The sequence below is a fragment of the Scyliorhinus torazame genome, unplaced genomic scaffold, assembly GCF_047496885.1.
Source record: "Scyliorhinus torazame isolate Kashiwa2021f unplaced genomic scaffold, sScyTor2.1 scaffold_399, whole genome shotgun sequence".
Classification (NCBI taxonomy): Eukaryota; Metazoa; Chordata; class Chondrichthyes; order Carcharhiniformes; family Scyliorhinidae; genus Scyliorhinus; species Scyliorhinus torazame.
In genome coordinates this window covers 142633-159700 of record NW_027308126.1, presented here as the reverse complement: position 1 = coordinate 159700, position 17068 = coordinate 142633, and the positions used below count along the sequence as shown (strand labels likewise).

The 17068-nt window shown below is 46.8% G+C and overlaps 1 protein-coding gene across 1 annotated transcript in view; it reads left to right on the top strand.

Moving 5' to 3' along the window:
• Positions 1-402: 402 nt before the first annotated feature.
• Positions 403-17068, top strand: part of LOC140406274 (beta-2-syntrophin-like) — a 111318-nt gene continuing 94652 nt past the window's right edge. The window contains exons 1-4 of the mRNA XM_072494384.1: positions 403-544; positions 8684-8879; positions 13107-13249; positions 13763-13959. Coding sequence (XP_072350485.1) covers positions 534-544; positions 8684-8879; positions 13107-13249; positions 13763-13959 — 547 coding nt within the window. The 5' untranslated portion in view covers positions 403-533. The remainder of the gene's footprint in view (positions 545-8683; positions 8880-13106; positions 13250-13762; positions 13960-17068) is intronic.

The window sequence follows — 17068 nt, the reverse complement described above, 5'->3', positions numbered from 1 at the left end:
GTCCGAGAAAGGAAAGATTCAGACTTGGTCTTTACTGTTTCATAGCTTAAATATACAATGTACAGATCCCTCTGTGACTTGTATCCTGTCCCAGCTGATCAATGTTGACTAGTTTTAAAGCCATATTGCTTAATTATGTGAGGAAAATAGGGTATGTGCGAGCTAGTAACTGCAGTGTAAACTTCCATAGGAAATGTAGCTTCCGATTGTTCATATGCCCACTTGTACAGTGTTTAGTTTGCCAGAAGTGAGCAATAGAATGAGTTGAATGGTTGCCTCTTCTTGACCTGTGACCTTTCCCTTACAGTCACTTACATCCAGGAAGTGACACCATACTTGAAGAAACCCTCATTAATAGCAGACCTGGCGTGGGACAGTCTGCTTCCCCATTCTCCACATCTAGCAACTGCTGCCTCCAGTTCTCCAAGTCACAGTGCCAAAGACAGCAAGACATTTCCACTGAAGATGTGCTATATCACGAGGAATCTGAGTATGCCTGATCCAGACAGCAGGTTGAACGCTTAATTCAGTAAATGGTCAAAATGTCAGTTTTAATCAGGCTTATTAGTTGAAATGAGAATCCATTCTGTTTGTCTCTATGATGTGCCCCACACCCCTCGCGGCAGCACTGCGGCATCCCTCGCGGCAGCACTGCGGCATCCCTCGCGGCAGCACTGCGGCATCCCTCGCAGCAGCACTGAGGCATCCCTCGCGGCAGCACTGAGGCATCCCTCACTGCGGCATCCCTCGCGGCAGCACTGCGGCATCCCTCGCGGCAGCACTGCGGCATCCCTCGCGGCAGCACTGCGGCATCCCTCGCGGCAGCACTGCGGCATCCCTCGCGGCAGCACCCCTCGCAGCAGCACTGAGGCATCCCTCGCGGCAGCACTGAGGCATCCCTCACTGCGGCATCCCTCGCGGCAGCACTGAGGCACCCCTCTTTGTTACTATTCAAAAAAGGCAAGGAGATAGAACTACAGGGCAGTTAGCCTTGCCTCAGTTATCCGGAAAATGCTGCAATCTATTATTTACCCTGTCCAAACCTCTCATCATATCCCCCCTCAGCCTCCTCTGCTCTGAAGAAAACAATCCCAGCCTATCCAGTCTCTCCTTATAGCTCAGCTTCTCCATCCAAGGGAACATCCTGGTGAATGTCCTCTGTACCCCCTCCAGTGCAATCACTTCCTTCCCGTGGTAAGGTGACCAGAACTGCAGACTGTACTCCAGTTGTGGCCTAACCAACGTTCTGTACAGCTCCAGCATAACCTCCTTGCTCTTATATTCTAAGCCACGACTGGTAAAGGCAAGTGTCCCATATGCCTTAACTACCCTATTCACTTGCTCTGCTACCTTCTGGGATCTGTGAACAAATACCCCAAAATCCATCTGTTCCCCTGAGCTTCCTAGTGTCTTGCCATTCATTGTATGCCCCTTGTCCTGTTTCTTCTTCCAAAGCGCTTTACATCGCATTTATGTATACAAAATTATGAGGGGCATAGACAGAGTGGATAGTCAGAGGCTTTTCCCCAGGGTAGAGGGGTCAATTACTAGGGGGCATAGGTTTAAGGTGAGAGGGGCAAAGTTTAGAGTAGATGTACGAGGCAAGTTTTTTACGCAGAGGGTAGTGGGTGCCTGGAACTCACTACCGGAGGAGGTAGTGGAAGCAGGGACGATAGGGACATTTAAGGGGCATCTTGACAAATATATGAATAGGATGGGAATAGAAGGATACGGACCCAGGAAGTGTAGAAGATTGTAGTTTAGTCGGGCAGTATGGTCGGCACGGGCTTGGAGGGCCGAAGGGCCTGTTCCTGTGCTGTACATTTCTTTGTTCTTTGTTCTTGTTCTTTATCACCGTTCAACACCATCTGCCACTGTTCTGACCATCTGACCAACCCATCCAAATCTTCCTGTAACCTACCACCCTCTTTTTCCCTTTAACCACCCTACCAATCTTGATGTCACCTGCAAACACTATTATCATTCCCCTAAGGTTCTCGCCTATATCATATATATAAAATATATGTATATATAACAAACAAGGGACCCAGCACTGATCCCTGAGCTACACCGCTGGGCACCAGTCTCCCGTTACTCGAGCAGCTTCTATTGTGTCCTTTACTGAGCCAGTTTCAGATCCATCTCAACAGGTTTCCTTGAATTCCAGGTGTTTCAACCGTCTCAATCAGTCTCCCATGTGGGGCTTGGTCAAGGGCTTTGCTAAAATCCATATAAACTACATCAACTGCATTTCCTTCATCCACACACTCGGTCACTTTATCAAAACATTCTATCAAATTTGTTAGGTATGACCTCCCTCTGACAAAGCCGTGCTGACTATCCCTAATCAACCCAGGCCTTTTCAAGTGTAAATTAATTCTCTCATTCAGAATTTTCTCCATATAGTTTCCCGACCACCGACGGGAGGCTCATCAGTCTGTAATCCCAATTTTATCTTTACCATGGGTTGCCTCACATCCTTTAAAATGTACCTGAATGAGCACTTGGCGCATCATAACATCCAAGGCTATGGGCGAAGTGCTGCCAATGGGATTAGGTAGGTAGGTCAGGTATTTTTCATGTGTTGGATGCGCCAAAGGACCTCTTCACTATTATTCTGTGATTTACCTTTCCTGAAAAGTGGAACAACATTAGCTGTTTTGCCAGTGAGGAATTAAATACATGCGTCAGAGCCCCTGCAATTTCCAGCCTCACCTTCCACAGCAACCTGGGATGCAGTTCATCCGGGCCTGGGGATTTGTCTATTTTTAAGTCCGTCAAAGTCTCCAATTGCACCTCGCTTCCTCTGTCAAACTGCTCAAGGTCCTCACAGTCCCATTTCCTTAATTCTGTATGTATTCCCTACTCCTGAGCGAAGATCGATGAGAAGTATTCATTTAATACCCGAGCAGTGTCCTGCGTCTTCACACACAGATTGACTCCTTGGCCTCTAATGGTCCCTACTTGTTCCCTGGCTAACCTCTTCCCCTGAAAGTATTTCTACAATATCTTGGGGTTCCCCCTAATCTTATTTGCAGGTCCTTTTACATGCCCCCTTTTTGCTCTTCCAATTGCTTTTTTGAGTACCCTCCTACACTTCCTATATTCCTCTGGGGCCGCAGTTGAATTTCTCCCTTTGGACTTGCTAAAAACCTTTCTCTTTCTCCTTATTCAATCCTGGATTGTCCTAGACTCATTGCTCCTACATTTCCCCCTGTAGGGAACATGTCATAGAGTCAGAAGGAGGCCATTCGGCCCATCGAGTCTGCACTGGCTCTTGGAAAGAGCACCCTACTTAAGCTCACACCTCCACCCTATCCCTGTAACCCCATCTAACCTAATGGCAATTTAGCATGGCCAATCCACCTAACCTGCACATCTTTGGACTGTGGGAGGAAACCGGAGCGCCCGGAGGAAACCCACGCAGACACTGGGAGAACATGCAGACTCCGCACAGATAGTGACCCAAGCGGGAATCGAACCTGGGGCCCTGGCACTGTGAAGCCATAATGCTAACCACTATGCTAGAGATTTACAGCATGGAAACAGGCTAGTCCCAATTGCCCGCATTTGACCCATATCCCTCTATACCCATCTCACCCATATAACTGTCTAAAAATGAAATGAAAATCGCTTATTGTCACAAGTAGGCTTCAATGAAGTTACTGTGAAAAGCCCCTAGTCGCCACATTCCGGTGCCTGTTTTCGGGGAGGCTGGTACGGGAATTGAACCGTGCTGCTGGCCTGCTTGGTCTGCTTTAAAAGCCAGCGATTTAGCCCAGTGTGCTGAACCAGTCCCAATTCAAAGCTTTTTAAAAGACAAAATTGTACCCGCCTCTAACTTAAGCAAGGAGTCAGGAGGGCTAGAATGGGTCACAAAAAGTCATTGGCAAATAGGGTTAAGGAAAATCCCAAGGCTTTCTACACGTACATAAAAAGCAAGAGGGTAGCCAGGGAAAGGGCTGGCCCACTGAAGGATAGGCAAGGGAATCTATGTGTGGAGCCAGAGGAAATGGGTGAAGTACTAAATGAATACTTTGCATCAGAATTCACCAAAGAGAAGGAATTGGTGGATGTTGAGTCTGAAGATGGGTGTGTAGATAGCCTGGGTCACATTGAGATCCAAAAAGACGAGGTGTTGGGCGTCTTGAAAAATATTACGGTAGATACGTCCCCAGGGCTGATGGGATCTACCCCAGAATACTGAAGGAGGCTAGAGAGGAAATTGCTGAGGCCTTGACAGAAATCTTTGGATCCTCACTGTCTTCAGGTGATGTCCCGGGGGACTGGAGAATAGCCAATGTTGTTCCTTTGTTTAAGAAGGGTAGCAAGGATAATCCAGGGAACTACAGGCCGGTGAGCCTTATGTCAGTGGTAGGGAAATTACTGGAGAGAATTCTTCGAGACAGGATCTACTCCCATTTGGAAGCAAATAGACGTATTAGCAAGAGGCAGCACGGTTTTGTGAAAGGGAGGTCGTGTCTCACTAACTTGATAGAGTTTTTCGAAGCGGTCACAAAGATGATTGATGCAGGTAGGGCAGTGGATGTTGTCTATATGGACTTCAGTAAGGCCTTTGACAAGGTCCCTCATGGTAGACTAGTACAAAAGGTGAAGTCACACGGGATCAGGGGTGAGCTGGCAAGGTGGATACAGAACTGGCTAGGTCATAGAAGGCAGAGAGTAGCAATGGAAGGATGCTTTTCTAATTGGAGGGCTGTGACCAGTGGTGTTCCACAGGGATCAGTGCTGGGACCTTTGCTGTTTGTAGTATATATAAATGATTTGGAGGAAAATGTAACTGATCTGATTAGTAAGTTTGCAGACGACACAGAGGTTGGTGGAAGTGCGGATAGCGATGAGGACTGTCAAGAGAATACAGCAGGATTTAGATCGTTTGGAGATTTGGGCGGAGAGATGGCAGATGGAGTTTAATCCGGACAAATGTGAGGTAATGCTTAGGGAATATACAGTGAATGGTAGAACCTTCAAGAGTATTGAAAGTCAGAGAGATCTAGGAGTACAAGTCCACAGGTCACTGAAAGGGGCAACACAGGTGGAGAAGGTAGTCAAGAAGGCATACGGCATGCTTGCCTTCATTGGCCGGGGCATTGAGTATAAGAATTGACAAGTCATGTTGCAGCTGTATAGAACCTTAGTTAGGCCACACTTGGAGTATAGTGTTCAATTCTGGTCGCCACACTACCAGAAGGATGTGGAGGCTTTAGAGAGGGTGCAGAAGAGATTTACAAGGATGTTGCCTGGTATGGAGGGCATTAGCTATGAGGAGCGGTTGAATAAACTCGGTTTGTTCTCACTGGAACGACGGAAGTTGAGGGGTGACCTGATAGAGGTCTACAAAATTATGAGGGGCATAGACAGAGTGGATAGTCAGAGGCTTTTTCCCAGGGTAGAGGGGTCAATTAGTAGGAGGCATAGGTTTAAGATGAGAGTGGCAAGGTTTAGAGGTGATGTACGAGGCAAGTGTTTTTTACACAGAGGGTAGTGGGTGCCTGGAACTCGCTACCAGAGGAGGTGGTGGAAGCAGGGATGATAGTGACATTTAAGGGGCATCTTGACAAATGCATGAATAGGATGGGAATAGAGGGATACGGACCCAGGAAGTGAAGAAGATTTTAGTTTAGACGGGCAGCATGGTTGACACAGGCTTGGAGGGCCGAAGGACCTGTTCCTGTGCTATACTTTTCTTTGTTCTCTGTTCTACTACTGCCTCTGGCACTCGTTCCAGACACTCACCACCCTCTGTGTGGAAAAAATTGCCCCTCTGGACCCTTTTGTGTATCTCCCCTCTCACCTTAAACCTATGCCCTCTCGTTGGGCGGTACAGTAGCACAGTGATTAAAACTGTTGCTTCGCAGCGCCAGGGTCCCAGGTTCAATTCCCGGCTTGGGTCACTGTCTGTGCGGAGTCTGCACGTTCTCCCCGTGTCTGCGTGGGCTTCCTCCGGGTACTCGGGTTTCCTCCCACAAGTCCCAAAAGACATGCTGTTAGGTAGTTTCTCCCTCCGTGTACCTGAACAGGCGCCGGAATGTGGCTACTCTGGCCTTTTCACGGTGGCTTCATTGCAGTATTAATGTAAGCATATTTGTGACAATAAAGATAATAATAATTATTAGTTTTAGACTCCTCTACCTTTGGGGAAAGATGTTGACTATCTACCTAATCTATGCCCCTCATTATTTTATGGACCTCTGTAAGATCACCCCTAAGCCTTCTGTGCTCCAGGGAAAAAAGTCCCAGCCTCTCCTTATAACTCAAACCATCAAGTCCCGGTAGCATCCTCGCCAATCTCTTCACTCTTTCTAGTTTAATAATATCCTTCCTATAATAGGATGACCAGAACTGTACATAGTATTCCAAGTGTGGCCGTACGAATGTCTTGTACATCTTCAGCAAGAGTTCCCAACTCTTGTTTTCAATGTTCTGACCAATGGAACAAAGCATGCCGAATGCCTTCTTCGTCACCCTGTCCACCTGTGACTCCACTTTTGAGAGTTATGAACCTGTACTCCTTGATCTCTTTATTCTATAACTCTCCCCAACTCCCTACCATTAACTGAGTAGGTCCTGCCCCAATTCGATCTACCAAAATGCATCACTTCACGTTTATGTAAATTAAACTCCATCTGCCATTCATTGGCCCACTGGTCCAATTGGTCAGGATCCCGCTGCAATCCTAGATAACCTTCTTCACTGTCCACTGTGCCACCAATCCTCGTGTCATCTGCAAACTTACTAACTATGCCTCCTAAATTCTCATCCAAATCATTATTAATAATAAATAACACTGGACCCCGCACTGATCCCTGAGGCACACCGCTGGTCACAGGCCTCCAGTTTGAAAAAGAACCGTCTACACCCACCTTTGTCTTCTGTCGTCAAGCCAATTTTGTATCTAATTGGCTACCTCACCCTGGATCCCGTGAGATTTAACCTTGTGCAACAACCTACCATGCGGTACCTTGTCAAAGGCCTTGTTAAAGTCCATGTAGACAACGTCGACTTGATTGCCCTCATCTACGTTCTTGGTTACCCCTTCAAAAAACTCAATTAAATTCATGAGACATGATTTTCCACTCAAAGCTATGCTGACTGGCCCTAATCAGTCCTTACCTCTCTAGATGCCTGTAGATCCTGTGTCTTAGAATACCTTCTCACAACTTATCCACCACAGACGTTCGGCTCACCGGTCTGTATTTCCCAGAATTTTCCCTGCGCCCCTTCTGTTGGACCTGTACTCTCCCCATTTCCTTTTTGAATGCCCTCCTCTGCTCCGCTGTAAATATTCCTGCTAGAAGCTGTTTCCAGTCAACGTTGTCCAGATCCTGCCTCATTTTAGTAAAATCTGCCTTGCCCCAATCCAAAACCGTCTTTTGCAGGTCACCTTTTTCTCTGTCCATAACAAATTTGAACCGTGCCTTGTTGTGGTCGCTATCAAGAAAACGCTCCTCCACTGCCACTTTGAACACTTGTAAAGTTTTGTTCCGCAACGCAGAACCAGATCCATCTCTTGTCGGGCCGACTTCATATTGATATAAAAAACTCCCCTAAATATTATTGATGAAGCAAATGAGCAACATTATGGTAGCCAATTGGATTTCATAGAATCCCTACAGTGCAGGAGGCCATTCAGCCCTTTGAATCTGCATTGACCCTACCCATGCTCACTTTCTCTCTCTGGAAACAATGGAGTCCAAAACAGTCTTTGGGTTAGGGGTTCCAGGTATGTAGGTCATTAAAATGTGCTGAACGGGTACAGAAAGTAATCAAAAGGTTAATGGAATGCTAGGTTTAATATCTGGAGGACTAGAAGACAAGGGATTTTAGTCAAGCTTCAAAGCTCTGGTTAGAACATACCTGGATTACTGTGGGCACCACACCTTGGGAAGGATATATTGGCCTTGGAAGGATTGCAGTTTGCTTTATCTAAAATGGTACTTTGACTACAAGGGTTACATTACAAGAAAAGTTAACCCAGACTAGGTTTTCTAATTTAAAGTACTGAATTCTTTTTTTTTCCAATCAAGAGGCAATTTAGTGTGTCCAATTACCTAACCTGCACATTGTTTTTGGTTGTGGGGGTGAGACCCACGCAGACACGGGGAGAATTCCCATACCAGCCTCCCCGAACAGGCGCCGGAATGTGGCGACTAGGGGCTTTTCACAATAACTTCATTTGAAGCCGACTTGTGACAATAAGCGATTTTCACATGCAAACCGACAAGGACAGTGACCCAGGGCCGGGATTGAACCCGGGTCCTCAGCGCCGTGAGGCAGCAGTGCTAACCACTGTGCCACTCCTGGAGTTTTGAAGGTTAAGGGGGGATTTAAAAACTTAACTTAAAAATTGGAGCCATACCTTTCGAGTGAAATTAGGAAATCCCTTTCATACAGACCCTTCCCTAAATGAGAAATTATGCTCAATCAGTTACTTTTAACTTTGAGATTGATGTGATTTTGTGAACCAAAGTTAAATCGTTGAGGATATAATGAGCAAGGTGGGTAAAGGGGAGCCATTAGATGTAGTTTATTTGGATTTCCAAAAAACATTTGCTAAGATAACACTGACGTACCCGTCACTCTAATGCTCCTCACTCCTCGTGTATATTTTAACTGTTTTTTGTTCAGTGCTGATCCTCTGTTTGTCTACTTGTTTGTGCAGGTTATTTGAACTACACTCCCCTGATGGCAAGCATGTACTCATTTTGCGGAGCAAGGATTCTGCTGCAGCACATACCTGGTTCACGGCAATCCACACAAGTATCACAGCACTGATTCCGCAGGCACTGTCAGAGCTGAATGGGATGCTTGGCCTCAGTGGCAGGGCCATTCAACACCTCAGCTGGCTTGCCGAGCAGGTAGAGAATTTTCACTCAACTTGTGTTAGTTATTCGCTTCTGAAGGCAAGATAGGTTGAAGTTTAGGTAGCTGTATCTTTGTTCTAATTCTGTCTAGGAATCTGTATATTCCAGTAACCTAGCAGGCTGGATCTAGTAGACTTTGTTGTAGTTTGACTCCGGATTACCTGATATACCAACTCAGAATTATACTGGTAAATGCATAATTCTGGAAGGAGGCCATGTTTGGCAGTGGGAAGGCGGAGGTGACACTGGAGACATAGAATAGGAGCAGGACAGGAGGAGGCCATTTTGGCCAATGTCTCCTGCCGGCTCTTTGCAAGAGCGACTCCCCTAGTCCCACTTTCTTGCTCCTCCCTCATAATCCTGCAAATGTTTTCTTTTCAGATAATTATCTAATAACCTTTTGTAAGTTATTAAATCAGCCTCCACCACACTCTCAGGCACTGCATTTTAGATTCTAACGACTTGCTGTGTTAAAATAAATTCCTCTTGTCACCGTTGATTTTTACTGCACAGGGCTGTAGAAACTGGGTAGTTGAGTATGTTGAAGGGGATGAAATCGAGGGTTATGGGGCTACGGTGGGAAAATGGAGTTGAGGATTATCATTTCAGATCAGCCATGATCTCATTGAATAGCGGAACAGGTTCAATGGGCCGAATGGCCTACTTCTTCTATGGATGCGATTTTCTGGCCTCGTTGCGCTTTCACTCAAGTGAAACGAGGCCGGGGAGTAGCGGGAGAGACCAAAAACGAGATCTACGCCAGGCGCCAAACAGTTTGCGATGCAACCGGCCCGTTCCCATAGGCAAAATCGGGATCTCGCCTTAGTGAGGTAAGAAACCAATTATCACTACTTAAGCCCCATTTCCATACAATTAACGGGAGGCACACCATATCCTTTTTTTAAATATAAATTTAGATTATCCAATTCATTTTTTCCAATTAACGGGCAATTTAGCGTGGCCAATCCACCTAGCCTGCACATCTTTGGGTTGTGGGGGCGAAAACCACGCAAACACGGGAGAATGTGCAAACTCCACATGGACAGTGACCCAGAGCCGGGATCGAACCTGGGACCTCGGCGCCGTGAGACAGCAGGGCTCACCCACTGCGCCACCGTGTTGCCCCTGGGCACCCCATATCCAACGGCCTCCCGTCATTCAGCGGCCTCCCCAGCATCTGAGGTGGAGGCTGCCAGCTGCCTACCTCGTCCTGTGGCCTTCAAAGTCTCTGATGGGCGTCCTCTGGGGCAGTGGGGCGCTGGCTCACTTGGCAGCAGCACATGCACAGCCGTGCCGCCCTGTCCCGCATGCTGACCTTGAGTTGCAGCCTCATCAGAGGGATGGAACTCTGGGAAGCTGGTAGCCATCGTCGCCACTCCATGGGACGGGCCCGGGTTGGCACTTGGCACCCCCTCCTCCCGGTCAGTGCCCATAGGGCCCTGGAGTTCACCTTGGGACGGAGGGGCAGCTGGTTCGAGCCCGGCTGCTCCTGCATCATCTGGCTCTGCCAATCCTGCTGTTTCCCCATGGTCCGTACCATCGTGTTGACACCCTCGCCGATTCTCCTCAGTGACTGGGGCATGCTCTGCAGGGCCTCGGCCATACCCACCTGTGTCTGAGACAAGCTCCGCAGTGCCTCGGCCGTGCCCATCTGGGAGTGGAACATGACCCGTGGAATCTCATCAAGTTCAGCCTAGTTCATTACACATCACCAAATCCAGAATTGCCTGTTCCTAGTGGGTTCTTTCACAAACTCTTCCAAAAAAAACATCTCTTAGACATTCCACAAATTCCTTTTTTGGGGGTTCTGATTTTCCCAGTCCACCTGCATATTGAAGTCCCCCACGATTATTATAATATTGTCTTTCTTATATGCCTATTCTATATTTATTTTCTGCCCCACACCCTGACTACTGCTAAGAGGGCCTGTACATAACTCACATCAGGGTCTTTTTTCCTCAACTATACCCACACAGATTCTACGCCTTCCGACCTTGTATCGCTTCTTGCTATCAATTTAAGTTCATTTCTAACTAGCAATGCAACCCCTCCCCATCTGCCTGTCCTTCGATGAGACACATATCCTTGGATATTTAGATCCCAGCCCTGATCCACTTGCAGCCACGTCTCTGTGATACCCACAACATCGTACCCGCCAATTTCAATGTGCGCAACAAGCTCATTCACCTTGTTTTGCATACTGCGTGCATTTAGGTACAACATCCTCAGTCCTGCATTGACCGATTGACCCTCAATCCAATCCCTTCTCACACTTGTCCCCTTTTTTGCTCTGCCTGAAGTTAGATTCTTGCCCCTTTCTATAATCACTGTTCTATTACGTGTTCTGCAAACTTTACTAACCTCTCCTGCAAACTTTACTAACCTCTCCTGAGCCCCTGGAATCACTCTGGTGAAGCTCCTCTGAACTGCCTCCAATGCCACCACATCCTTCCTCAAATAAGGAGACCAAAACTGGACACAATACACCAGACGTGGTCTCACCAACACCCTGTACAATTTCAACAACACTTCTCTACTTTTATACTTTTGCAATAATAACATTCCATTTGCCTTTTTTATTACATGCTGTACCTGCATACCGACTTTGCAATTAATGAACAAAGACACCCAGATCCCTCTGCCCAGATGCATTTTGACAATTTATCTTTCTATTTTTTTGGCCAAAATGGATCACCTCACACTTATCCACATTAAACGGCATCTGCCAAATTTTGGCCCAAACTCCTAGCCTATCTATAACCGTGTGTAAACTCTATCTTCTCTTCAGTGTCTGCTCTTCCACCTACTTTGGTCTCATGTGCAAATTTTGCAATGTTATACTACAGATTGTAAACAGTTGAGGTCTAAGGATTGACCCCTGCGGCACCCTACTAACAGTTTGCCAGCCAGAGACGGACCCATTTATCCCAACCCTCTGCTTTCTGTCAGTCAGCCAACCCTCAATCCAATCGAGTACTCTATCCCCAATTCCCTGCAATCTCACCTTCTGGATCAATCTTCTATTCAGCACCTTGTCAAGGGCCTTCTGGAAGTCTAGATATACCACATCCACATGTTCCGCATTATCCACCTTGCTGGTTATGTCCTCAAGAACTCAAGCAAGTTTGTCGAGCATGGCATACCATTCATAAAGCCGCGCTGGCATTGGTGGATTGAGCTTTATCTTGTGTTTGCCCAGAATTGGAAACAATATTCCAAACTGCCCTGGCTTGCGAACATATTAATTAGGAGCAGCAGTAGGTCCCTCGAGCATTCCTGATCTAATTTCAACATCAACTTCACATTCCTTCCTACCCCGATAACGTATGCTTATCAATAATAATCTTTATTGTCACAAGTAAGCTGACATTAACACTGCAATGAAGCCACTGTGAAATCTATCTACTTCTACCTTCAAGATATTCAATGTCTCTGCCTCAACTACCTTTCAAAATCTCTCGACCCTCAGAAATGTTTTTTCCTTTCCTCCACTAAATGGGTGGCCCTTTATTTTTAAGCAGTGGACCCTAGTTCCAGATTTTCTCAAGAGGAAACAAATTTTCCATATTCACCTTATCAAGTCCCCTCAGCATCTTGAATGTTTCAATCAAGTCACCTCTTACTCTTCTAAATTCCAGCAGATAGAAGGCTAGTCTGACCAACCTGTCCTCCTAAAACAATCCACCCATTCCAGGTATTAATCTAGTAAACCTCTGAACTGCTGTCAATGCATTTTTATCTTTACTTAATTCAGGAGACCTATGCTGCACACAGTACTCCAGATGTGGCCTCTCTAGTGCACTATACCAATGAAGCACGCAATTAGGAAGGCAAATGGTATGTTGTCCTAAATTGCAAGAGGACTTGAGTACAGGAGCAAGCTGCAGAGGGTCTTGGTGAGACCAGACCTGGAGTATTGTGTACAGCTGGGGGGGAATGGGATGGTTTAGCTCACGTGGCTAGACAGCTGGTTCATGGTGCAGAGTGAGACCAGCAGTGTGGGTTCCATTCTCCTACCATCTGGTTATTTATGAAGGCCCCGCCTTCTCAACCTTGCCCCTCGCCTGAGGTGTGGTGACCCTCAGGTTAAATCACTACCAGTCAGCTCTCCCCCTCAAAGGGGGGGGGCGGTCCCGGTGTCGAGGGGGGGTCCCGGTGTCGAGGGGAGTTCAGGATCTGGCGTTTCTGCAGTAATGAGACTTGTTTATATTGGTTGTGCAGGTGAAAGTTGAAGGTGGAAGGCAGCACTGGAAACCAGTGGTGGTTGTCCTGACTGATAAAGACATGCTGCTTTACGACAGTGTGCCGTGGAACAGAGACCTGTGGTCATCACCCTCTCAGAGCCACCCACTCCTTGCAACCAGGTAGAAACAGTGTGTGTGAAAAGGAATCCCCAATGCCAATCTTCAGCAAATTAAATCCTTTCAGCATTCACCAATGTAAAATATTTAAACACAAATAAATTCTGCCATTAGAGTTCTTCCCTATGGGGCAGCACGGTGGTGCAGTGGTTAGCACTGCACCATACGGTGCCGAGGTCCCTGGTTCGATCCCAGCCCGGGTCACTGTCCGTGTGGAGTTTACACATTCTCCCCGTGTCTGCGTGGGTTTCACCCCCACCCGGACCTGTCGACATGGACCCAGATGCTTGTCCAAAGATGTGCAGGGTAGGTCGATTGGCCACGCTAAATTGCCCCTTAATTGGGAAAAAAAATAATTGGGTACTCTAAATTTTTTTTTTAAAAGAGTTCCTCCCTCTAATGGTAACCACACCCCCAATCTTTCGCTCCCCACCCCCACCATTCTCGTGGATCAGGTGACGTTTCCAGGAACTAATTCACTGCCTTGTTGACATGTCCTGTTTTCCTGCTCTTCAGGTTGGTTCACTCAGGGTCAGCACGAGGATCCCCAGCCATGAGTTCAGAGCTAATGTTTGCCACAAGGACAGGATCACGACAAGGCATCGAGATGCATGTTTTCCGCGTGGAAACTCACCGGGACTTGTCGACATGGACGCGGATGCTTGTCCAAGGCTGCCACGCTGCTTCTGAACTGATTAAGGAGGTGACATTGGGTATGTGTCCCGTCAGCAGCACAGGAGCTATGGGTTTGTTTTGATATGTGGTACCAGGAGTAGTGTGAGGGCTTGGACAGTGCATTTCTTTGGATACATTCTGAATCTTGGGGGCCATTTGCATTTAACTTTGTATTCACTGCTAGTTTTCTTAAATAACAGTGGATGTTATTTTGAATTATCTTGTGTGACAGAGGCTGGAATGCAGCTTTGCCCCATGATCCTTCACTGGAAAGGAAGCTCTCAATCATCCTCGGCACTGCAGTCAATTTTATAGGTGATTAAAAATATCTTGTATATTCCAAAATACTGCTAAATTCACCAAGTGGTTAGAGCACAGAGGGAACATCCTTGAATGTGTTATTGCCTCCCACACCTGCAAGTCCTTGATTGAATCTTTTGGGTCTGGTTTCTGCTATTTTTCCAGTACTTTTCCAAATAAGGGGCAATTTAATGTGGCCAATCCACCGCGTCCATTTTGGGGCTTCAACAGTTTTGCAATGAAAGCTAGAAGTTGCGATATCATGTTGAAGGCCTTGACCAATGGTGAAAACATTTTTGCCTATTTTATCACACCTCCGAGAGGGAAGGGAAGGGAATGGGAGCCCTGACAGACCATGACAGAGGGAGTTTGGGCATTACCAAGGGCTAGAGAAAATTCCCACAGAACATCCCTGTGCCTCTGTCTGCCTCTCCCTCCCTATCCGCCTATCCACCTCTTCTTCCGTCTTTGCTTCCCCCCCCCCCCCCCCCCCCCCCCCCCCCGGGTCTCGGCCGCCGGCCTCCCCGTCTCTGCCCCTGGCCGCCGGCCACCCCCCCCCCCCGTCTGTCTGTTTAAAAGTTTATAAACTTATTACAATCATCTTTATTGTCACAAGTAGGCTTACATTAACACTGCTATGAAGTTACAGTGAAAATCCCCCTAGTCGCTACACTCCGGCGCCTGTTCTGGTACACAGAGGGAGAATTCAGAATGTCCAGATTACCCAACAACACGTCTTTCGGGATGTGTGGGAGGAAACCAGAGCGCCCGGAGGAAACCCACGCAGACACTGGGAGAACGTGCAGACTCCGCACAGACAGTGACCAAGCCGAGAATCGAACCCGGGACCCTGCCGCTGTGAAGCATCACTGCTAACCACTGTGCTACCTATTTAAGAAGTGGTTAAATCAATTTAAAGTTTACAACACCACAGAAAAAAATCTGGAATTAAAGTCTAATGATGACCATGAAACCATTGTTGAGTGCTGTAAAAACCCATCTGGTTCACTAACATCCTTTAGGGAAGGAAATCTGCCATCCTTATCCGGTCTGCCCTACATGTGACTCCAGACCCACAGCAATGTGGTTGACTCTTAAATACCCTCTGAAATGACCCAGCAAGCTACTCAGTCCTTGGGAAGTTAGCCCAAGAGCAATGAATGATGACTAGCCAGCGATGCCCACATCCTATCTATTAAAAAAGCTTTTTAGAAGTATCATAACGATTTTAAAATATTTAAAATTATAATAAAATAACTCACCATTGTCTGAAGACTGAATTCCAGGTGTGTGTCTTCAGCTTGTGATGTCACTAGGGACATGGCTTCACCGACAATGCGCCAAGCTAGAAGCCCTCACTGTTTGTTCTGGCACTAGTCTGCAGCCAGAGGAAAAAGTTCTCGCTGCAGCTAACAAACTAGGTAAGTTTCTTAAATCCAGTTCACTACCTCTTGTTGTCGCTGTTCGTCCAACATCCAGTCCAGTTCGGGACCAGTCACACTTTCCTATGGTTGAACAATTGGAAAAATTGTGTTCAGACCCCATCAGAAATTCTGTTCCCTTGTCATCTTCCAAAAAAAATACAAATAAATTGCGATTGCTGTTACCACTATTTGCACAAAGAACAACTTAATGCAAGATTCAAAAATCCAGACAGAATTAAATTGGAATCTATAGAGTGGGATCGACCTTAAATGAAGGAAGTCCCAAACTTTAAGTTATTACCAGTAATAATGGACCAGATACTTGTGAAGTAATTGTGATCAAGATTGGCTTAGGAACAGGCCAATGCTGATTCTGTGCTGGGAAAGGAGGTGAAGCTAATCTGAGTGGACACTGTGGACCTGAATGGACAGGTGACTTTTATCCATTATAACCAATTGTGAGAACAGCTCTCTAGCAAAACCTGGATCTCCATCGTCTGTTTCTGAATCAAACCAAGAATTGCATTGCTGAACTTAAATTTATTTAACATCTGGAGTAAGTCCAAGTAAATTAAACACATCGAATTTTACACTACAGCCCTCTGCCTCTTGCAAATGTCTGTTCTTTGTAAAAAAAATATTTACTCACTTTTCTTTTACAAGCTGTTCTGGATTGTGCTTCCCTCACTGTTTCTGGTCAGACCTCCTGTATCCCAACAGCTCGCCACATAAATAATGGACCAGTGGAGTGGTTATTGCTATTTACCTGTTGAATCCATGCATCTCCCCTGTGTGATCAATGGACGGTCATCCCCTGTGTGATCAATGGCATTGTCAGATGGACGGTCATCCCCTGTGTGATCAATGGCATTGTCAGATGGACGGGTCATCCCCTGTGTGATCACTGGCACTATCAGATGGACGGTTATCCCCTGTGTGATCAATGGCATTGTCAGATGGACGGTCATCTCCTGTGTGATCAATGGCACTGTCAGATGGACGGTCATCCCCTGTGTGATCAATGGCACTGTCAGATGGACGGTCATCCCCTGTGTGATCAATGGCACTGTCAGATGGACGGTCATCCCCTGTGTAATCAATGGCACTGTCAGATGGACGGTCATCCCCTGTGTGATCAATGGCACTGTCAGATGGACGGTCATCCCCTGTGTGATCAATGGCATTGTCAGATGGACGGTCATCCCCTGTGTGATCAATGGCATTGTCAGATGGACGGTCATCCCCTGTGTGATCAATGGCATTGTCAGATGGACGGGTCATCCCCTGTGTGATCACTGGCACTATCAGATGGACGGTTATCCCCTGTGTGATCAATGGCATTGTCAGATGGACGGTCATCCCCTGTGTGATCAATGGCACTGTCAGATGGACGGTCATCCCCTGTGTGATCAATGGCACTGTC